The sequence below is a fragment of the Halyomorpha halys genome, unplaced genomic scaffold (genome assembly GCF_000696795.3).
Source record: "Halyomorpha halys isolate HHAL.00 unplaced genomic scaffold, Hhal_1.1 Scaffold59.1, whole genome shotgun sequence".
Classification (NCBI taxonomy): Eukaryota; Metazoa; Arthropoda; class Insecta; order Hemiptera; family Pentatomidae; genus Halyomorpha; species Halyomorpha halys.
The window spans coordinates 788,715-797,729 of record NW_027109400.1 but is presented as its reverse complement, the minus strand read 5'-3'; the positions used below and the strand labels follow the sequence as shown (position 1 = coordinate 797,729).

Genomic DNA, 9,015 nt, shown 5'->3' with positions numbered 1-9,015 from the left:
AAAAAATAAATAAAATGGGGAACTTCATACATTCTATGTTATGATAAAAACTTGTGATTTAATTTTTACTAGAGATATGCCTTTTAACTTTAAAAAAAATACATTAAACACGTCTGAATATTTTTTAATGTTGTACATAGTAATACATGTAATATTCAATAAACTATTGTATAAACACTAATTTTTTACTGTCTTGAGCTTCCAAGAGTGTTTACCTCTTTGTTTTATATAGTACATAGTAAATTGAGTCTAGTATTCTGTATTCTCTGTGATCTCATTTGCAGAATGGTAACACACATATTTTTTTTAATGATCTGAGATATTTGTATATTACACTAATCGATTATAATTGTTTTATACATTACGGCTAAATTGTTTGAGATTCCACCAGTAACTTTTAATTAAACCTTTGATAACAGTTTGCTAATTCTATAACTCATTTCATTTTACTTTTTTGAATTTTTTAGGAGAGAAGTTACTGTAATTCAGTTTATTTTTTGAAGGATATTGTGATTGTTCTTTCTCAACGTAATAATTAGAATAATACTTTTAGAAACAAATCTTATACGTTTCAGACAAAACCAGTATATTGAAACACGGTTTAAAAAAAAAACATGAACGTGCCGAGATGTGTTTTTTCACGTTTAAAATGTGAAAAAAATGGATTTTGGTTAATAAAATTTAGTATTTGATGCACTTAAAAAAAAAATTGTGGCAGTTTTGGGACTGGCTGACTGAAGTGAAACTTCTAGAAATGAAGTAATTTATTAAAGTTTTATTAATGATGATATATATTATGAAAAAAAATACAAAAGCATTTTTATTTATTTTATTTTCTAATTTAATTTTAATTATTAAATATTATTTTATTTAATTATGCTATTTATTCGAAAAATTATTATATACATTATTATTATTAAATTTTGATATGATTGGCTTTTGATAGTTAAAATAAGAAACGTAAACATTTGATTAAATATTTTAAGTACCTCTTTCAAATTATTTGCGTCAATTAGTTTACCACCTCTAATCCAGTCCATCAATGGCTTAGAATAAATTTACCTTAAAGATAAAAATTCTTTTAACTAAATTTATCTCAACAATTAGTACAAGAGCCCTGGAGTAGGAAAAAGTCAATTATTTCACCCCAATTTATGATTACTTTAATGAAAACTAGGTATAATTACTAGTCAGATTAATGAGTCTACAATGTATAGTTAGGGGTAGTAAAAAATGGCGGTTGTTTCAAACGTTAAAAAATATTAACTTTTTTTCCGAAACAGCAAAATTAATAGAACATCATTTAACCTATAGTAAATGTACTAATAAAGCTATTTACATTCAATAGTTCCCGAGATACAGTTTTTTAAAAAGCAACATTTCATAAAAAATTAGCATTTAGTGAATTTATTTAGGGTGCTATTATTATGACGTTTATCTTCTTAGGAGCAGTAGTTTTCACAATATTCGTCAAAATATATTAACAAGATGATGATTTCGGACAACATTTATTCGGACAAAATTTTTGATTTATGAAAAACTATATCGCAGATTAGTTGTACATAAATAAAATTTATCCAGTATTTTGCATTTATCCATTGTTTAATATTGGTAACAATGAGAACTGTTTATTTTTTTCAAATAAACAAAACTAAAGGAAAATTTTTTGAAAAATATGCATTAAAACCCTGTCAGACAATTTCAATGAGGATAAGACCTATCTGAAATTAAAGACAATTTAATTATTCATTGATTCATCGAGTTTAATCAAAATCGTCAGAGCGGAAATCGGAAAAAAATATGAACAATCGATTTTATAAAGTAGGACTTAGGATCAGTCGATTTTATTGAAAACTTTCTCACGCCCCAGGTATGTACTGGATTTAAATATATAATTTCAGTTTCGCACTAATTTTCATTTTTGAGCTAGGCCTACCAAACTCATACCATTTTTTCAGACTTGGTTTTATACTCTAAAAACAATTATTTCTGTCGAAATTTTGAACGATCACAATATTCTATTCATAGCTAAATGAAAGTAAAAATCAGGATTGGGAAACACTTTTTATTTTATATCTTTGGTTGTGATAAGGGTGGGAAAATGAGTCCAGTACCAAAATGTCGCAATTACCAAGAGGAAAACATCCAAGTTATCAAAATATTCAAATATCAAACTTGTTAACAATACTATGCGAATGGGCGTTGATGACCTCAGGGTTTGACGCCCTAAAGCCCCAGACAACAACAACAATACTATACGTATAAAATACGCATCCTAAATATTTTGAAGAAAAACGTTAGTCGTGCTTGGTTAGTTCAGAAACCAATCTAAAAATAAGTTTTTTTTTTTTTATAAAACTTCAACTATACTTTGTTTGGTTATTTTCAAAATGGTTTTATATTTTTCCTCTTGTTCATAGGTAAAGGGTGTTATTAAATATTATAGCTGTGGAGGACAGCTAAACCATGGAACATCAAAGATATCCAATCCTCTCTAAAATCCTTCCAAAACTAGTCAATACCCAATTATGCTACAAAAAAGACTTCATGACATCAACATCCCATTTATTCTTGATTTCATACCATCCAAATTCTTGAACTTCCATCAAAAGCTTAGTCATCCAAATCCCTATCCAGCTCCAACCATCTTTACAATTCCTCCTTCTCCAAAGGTTGAATGGCAGTGGCCCCTCTAGACCTTTGGTAAATATGCCTTTAGAGTTCTGTCAATGGCCAGCCTCTCCAATCAAGTCTACAGCTTCTGTGACTCTATAACCCTCATTGTCCTCTGGCTATATAATACCACTGATGTGGCTGGGAAAGGAGCACTGGGATCTCTGGGCCCAATGTAAATAATGTATATACGTGTGATTGTGTTCCAGATGAATTATTTTGTTTTTGATTTGCTTCATTTATTTTCATTTTCTTAACATAAGTTGTTTAATATGTAGGGAATAACATATGTATGATTGTGTTCCAGATGAATTATTTTGTTTTTGATTTGCTTCATTTATTTTCATTTTCTTAACATAAGTTATTTAATAATTTAACAATTATTAATTTACTTAAAATTGTATAAGATTTCATATTCATCCTTTTATTTATATATTTTTTGTTTTGTTTCTTATAAATCTGATCCAAGCACCAACCAAAGTATTGTTTGGTTGTTTAATGCAGGCACTTTAAATTAAACTAATTATTTCAAGATTATGTAAAGCAACTTAATATCATATTATTATATCTACTAAAAATAAAATACAACTTAATTTATAAAATTAGGATTGTTATATTTATTCAATTTTATTTGATCGAAGTATGTTATAGCAGGATTGTTTTTTGCTTAGTATATATAAACACATGATGTTTAATGAAGGAACTATGAGACAATTATTTCATATTAATGCTTAAATACAGGGATATATAGAATTATGAAAAACAGAAACCTCTTTTTACTATAGAAAGGATAGTATTTTTGCTGATACAGTCGTTTGGTACAAGGCCAATGGTGTAGAAAAGAAGGAACCAATTTACTTCAAATGAAAGTAAATTTTTCATTAAGAAAAAAAAGAAAAGATTATTATAATCTATATATAAGATTAATATATATAAAACATTAAAGTCTTCATTACTTATTTCACTACCTCGTAAAAGTTTTGAGTTCCACCTGTAAAATTTCATTTTAACAATTTATTCCTTTTCCAACCTCAACACCTACATAAATGTGAGATATGTATACAATTAAGCAAAAATAATTCTGATAAAGGCATTAAGAATATTAAATGAAAGTTAAGCGAATTTCAACAAGATATCGTTTTTATTAAGGTTACTCAGTTAAACTTAACTTAAGTTTTCAGAGGGTTAAATGGACATTTCAGAGGGAATAATTTATTTTTAAATTATAAACTCAGCAACAAATGCATAATTTTAATAAATATTCAAAATTTAATTTATCATTAAACAGCATGATACAATAAAAAATGAAATTTCTAAACAGAAAAAAAAAACTATATCTGATTTAAACTTTAACATAAAAAATCTCTTTATCGGAATAAGGTGATGATATGATTCATAAATATTTACTTACTATTTGTTATATTATTTATGTTTTTCCTGTTTAAGAAATGAAAAATCTAAAAAAAAAAATTCCTTTCTTTCCCGACAGTCACCCAAAAACAAACTATAGTTATATTATAACATATGCAGTAATATTACAGTTTCATGTTAAATACTTTATATACATACATGTACAGATACAAAATAATCTGTTTTATTTACAGAAATATTTATAAATAAAATTTCTATACATTAAAAAGCTCAAATAATACATAGCATAATAACAAATTTATTAAGATTTTAATAAAATATAAACTTATGAATATTAAATGGTAACAAATAAATAAATATTTAAGAAAATTGGTCGATCATGATTATGTACAGCTATATAAATGTAACCAGTAAAAAAAATGTTTGAATAAAAATTCACTGGTTTGTATCAAACATCGCAATAGCCAAGAGAACATTTCTTCGTGAAAATTGTAATGAAATTAGAGGTGAAGATTTAGTAGCGTAAGTTCTTAAAAGATACGATTCTGTATTACTTCTTATTTCTGGATTGTGGGTTACATTGACATCCTCAATAGAAACATCTTCTGCCAGTTTTGAGAAATCCCAAAGTTTCACGGTACAGTCCAAGGAACCTAAAAATATCCAGATATTGGATTGATGAAACAAAGTATAACAATAATCTATTCCATTTCATAAGTAGAAAAAGCAATAAAAAAATTTTAATGTACATTTTCATAACTATTCACATTATAAAACTAAATATTTACAGTCATGATATTTGTAAATTTAACTAAAACAAAAATAGTTCCTTGAGTTACTGATTCATCCACTTATCATTTGTAGGTATTTAGATGAAGTCAGAAATGTTTTCATAATTTTAAATCAAGTAAACAGGAACAAGAGTTGGGCAAATTTACCTTATCATTAGATAATAGAAACGCATGTTTAACTTTAGCAGGAATGTGGCATTCATTATTCACCATTAAAAAAAAAAATTGGTTAGCATGGTTGTTTATACATAGAATATAACCAGTAAACATTATTTAATTAAAATTTGTTTTGTTTGTATAAAACCTGACAGACCAGAACATTTCTTCGCTAGAATTTCTCAGAAATCAAAGATAAAGATTCGGCAGCATAAGTACTTGAATAGCATTAAAAACCTACCACTTGAAATTAAAGAAAATAAACATACCTCTAATGAACAAGACACTTATGAATGATGACCTATAAGATTAAAACAAACTTAATAACTGAAATAAATAAGAAAAATATAATAGCAGAAAGCAATAATTTTTGAAAATTGATATCTGGAATGTCTGTGAAATCGATAAAAAAATTAAAAATCAACATTGATAAATACTTTACAGCAGATACCGCTTTGCTGGTGGGCATTGGGAAATACAATTAATACATTTAAGATGAGCTCCTAAAAAAATGGAATGGTGATTTCATACCAAATTACATTGGACTACCAGTTAAAATTTTGATATTAGGAAAATGAGAAATTCTACAACACAACTGTATTTTGATATATTGTAGAAATCCAGCCCTTTAAAAGCTTAATTTGTATTTATAAAATAATAACCTCTTAACTGAATTTCTTTTCTGTAATATTGATATTTTGCATCACAAGTGGGCAAACATTGTACATTCTAATGGAATCTTAACTGGGACTAACACTGAAATAAAATAAGCATAGACATATTTGTGAGTCTGTAAAAATGTAAGTTTTGTGCAAAGATATATCAGAGGTCATACTGTCCACACATATTCCATTGCATTGCTTTAGTATCATAAGATTGCCTCAATTAGGGCTCATTAATTTTTAGAAGTTCACTTGTTAAGGAAAATTCAATAGTTTTCTGAATAATAATATTTATGGGAAATTAATTTTCACTCATAACATAAAACCAAAAATTTAATATAAAAATAGATTCGTTCAGAAAATTATTAATCACGACATTACCAGAGGCTAATATAGTTCCGTCTCTGCTGAATGCTAAACAGTGTGTAGGGGCTGAATGAGATGCTAACTCAGCAAGCAAGTGTCCATGTGCTAAATCCCACAGCAGCAGTCTATTATCAGCACCAGCTGAAGCCAGAAATCTTCCTTCAGTAGAAAAACTGAGAGCTTGTATAGCTGCCTAAAAATTAAACTTATTTATCATTATATCATTAAATAATTGAAGTATTAAAAGATTATAATAATATAAATCTTAGGTTGGTTTACCTTATGACCAGTCATAACTCGAACATGATTGCCTGTAATACAATCCCATAGCCTTATAGTTCTATCACTTGAGCCAGTGGCAACATAGTTGGAATTTGGATGAAACTGTACTTTCTGAAAATTCATAAAGAATCTATTAGCTATAAAAATATAGGAAATAATGTTTCGTAGGAAAATAGGACAATGGAAAACCAAATCATTTACTATTTAGTAGTAAACAAATATTGTAGTGGTCTTTTATGTCTCTAGTCAAATTAAATAAAAAAAGTTTACTGTTAAAATGAACAAAGCAAAGAAATTGGAAATTGAAAAATAAAATGTGAATATTGTGAAAAATATATAAAAAAAAAGTTCATTAATATCCATAGTGTGGAGAACATATTATTATTTTGATGATAAAAAGAAAATGTGTAAGTTTGAATTAAGAATTGTTTACAATTTATAAAAAATTACTTTGAACTATTGTTAATAATATTAGATGTCTTAAATAGCATATTAATGTGTTGTTTTGATAAATAACACATTATTGCTTGTAAAATGAATATTTCATAATTTTAAATATTGGATAATTGGAATGATTTTTGTTAAGAAACTGGAACAATGCAGTCTATATAAAACAAGTACCGATTGTCATACACTAGTAATTAATGATATACATTAACCATACAAGCATATAAAACTTGTTATTTCACGAATATGAAGTGGATTAAGTTTTTAAATACTCAAAAACTAATTGACAATTAGTTTTAAATGTAAAGAGACAAAAAAGTGATATTGAAAAAGACTTTTATTTATATGACTCTTCTGAGAACTTAAAGCAACAAGATGTGTAGTTGGACCAAAAAAAGGAGACTTATTTTAAAAATATAGTGCAAGTTTTTTTTTGTTAATTTAAAAAAAGTACTAGGAGTAAAATATAATAATATTGAAGACAGTAGTAAACAGTAAAAAGTTTAATAAAATGTAATTAGTGATCATGATCCAATAAATACCATCAAATAAAAGCATAACAATATACGGTTAAATTAAGCATTGAGAAAGAATACGACACAATAAAATAAACTTTGTTTACAGCAAAAATAGTATGGTGGATTAAGTTTTGATTAAGTTCACACACACAAACATTCTTATATAATTATGCAAGATCCAAAATAGTAACTTAGGTCAACAAGCTCTAAAAATTAAATGGATCACATTTTTAAGTGATAGTAATATTGTACAAGGATATTAACAAAAGCTGCCTGAGTAACAGGTAAAATCAGACCACTGATAAAATTAATGGGTCTGCTTTAAGATGCTATTAGTTCATAGAATATTAATTAAAATATTATTAGTATAATTAAATTATTTATATGATTGATGGAAGTAAACAAATTCTTACATCTACATCTGCAAAATGTCCAGAGAATATCCTGAGGGGTTGGTGATGGTCTGTAGCCCATAACCTTGCCGTTTTATCATGACTTGCAGTAACAAAATAATAACCCTGAGGAGAAAACTTTACATCCCAAACAGGGAAAACATGGCCTTTATAGGCTACCAAGCACGTCCATGTTAGAAGGCTCCATAATCTAACTGAAAAAAAAAAAGGTAAAAATTATTGTTTTATTAAAATATTAAAAGCATGTAAAATTACATATATTCTAAACAGTATACCTCCTGACATTATGGTGGTTAGTTCTAATCCCCAGGACCATTTGTAGCTGCGACGTTGCCTAAGCAACCTCGTGACTGCAACAGCAGCAGTTTGAATCGTACGTGGGGAAGGAGAGGGGGAGAGAAAGACTTTAATTTTTTGCCAGTCCCATAGAATAAAAACTTGACCCTCCCATCATGGATGTAATTGCTTGGTTACCTTTAGATACTCTACCTTCCATCCATATGTCAGAAATAACCAGGAAGGGGGTAAAAACAAATTTGAATCCCTAAACCTTACTTGTAAAAAAGGCTTATGATTCTATTGACCTCCAGAAGCTATATAATATTTTTATTGAATAGGGAATTAAAGAAGTTAGTAAATTAAGTACTGATGTGCATGACCAAAATGTTCAATAATATTTGAATTAGTAATCATCACTCTGAGAAGTTTGAGGTTCTGTTTGGTTTAAAACAAAGTCGTTCTCTACAATCTTTATTATTTAATTAATACTAGAATACGCTATTAAAAATGTGATGCATACCAAAAAGGGTTTATAGGTGGCATCGGCATCAATCTTTCAGGTACACTAAGCCTTAATTATTATTATATGAAGAAGATGGTCAGAGTTGCGGTCAAAAAAGAACGAATAGTTTTTAACTATTTAATGTTTAAACATTTCACCCCACTTTGCAGGACTTCATCAGGGCTAAAAAGAAACAAAAAACAACTAAGAACATTAAAACAATAAGATACAAAAAAGGTTAATTAAGGTAGGATAAATATTATGTAAAAAGTAAGTGATAAGAAAATTTCATATAAATAAAAGGAAGACATAAAATAGGATTAATATAAAATGAACAATGTTAAGAATAAAAAATTATGTAAAATATACGGTTAAAAATTGAAATTTAATTTTTTATTCTATATATGTATGTATAGTTGACCGTAAAAATTGATATATAGGGAGATGGTCAGGGTTGCGGTCAAAAGAGAAATAAAAATAGTTTACAACTATTTATTTTCCAACGTTTCGCCCCACTTTGCAGGGCTTCATCAGGGCTAAAAAGATACAAAATGA

The 9,015-nt window shown here is 27.4% G+C and overlaps 1 protein-coding gene and 1 long non-coding RNA gene across 3 annotated transcripts in view; one reads left to right on the top strand and one right to left on the bottom strand.

The window, feature by feature from the left end:
• LOC136795807 (uncharacterized) overlaps nucleotides 1–3,278 on the top strand; it is a 4,046-nt gene extending 768 nt beyond the window's left edge. The window contains exons 1-2 of one of the 2 annotated variants that reach the window (XR_010843478.1): nucleotides 1,518–2,310; nucleotides 2,421–3,278. This is a non-coding gene — a long non-coding RNA (uncharacterized lncRNA). Of the gene's footprint in view, nucleotides 1–1,517; nucleotides 2,311–2,420 lie in introns of those variants that run through there. The other variant, XR_010843479.1, reaches the window with a different exon arrangement.
• Nucleotides 3,279–3,340: 62 nt separating this feature from the next.
• The window catches only part of Taf5 (TATA-box binding protein associated factor 5), a 21,643-nt gene continuing 15,968 nt past the window's right edge, over nucleotides 3,341–9,015 (bottom strand). Inside the window, exons 9-12 of the mRNA XM_014438540.3 lie at nucleotides 7,680–7,873; nucleotides 6,299–6,412; nucleotides 6,035–6,212; nucleotides 3,341–4,697 (exon numbers count right to left, since the gene is read on the bottom strand). Of these exons, the coding sequence (XP_014294026.1) occupies nucleotides 4,480–4,697; nucleotides 6,035–6,212; nucleotides 6,299–6,412; nucleotides 7,680–7,873 (704 nt within the window). The 3' untranslated portion in view covers nucleotides 3,341–4,479. The remainder of the gene's footprint in view (nucleotides 4,698–6,034; nucleotides 6,213–6,298; nucleotides 6,413–7,679; nucleotides 7,874–9,015) is intronic.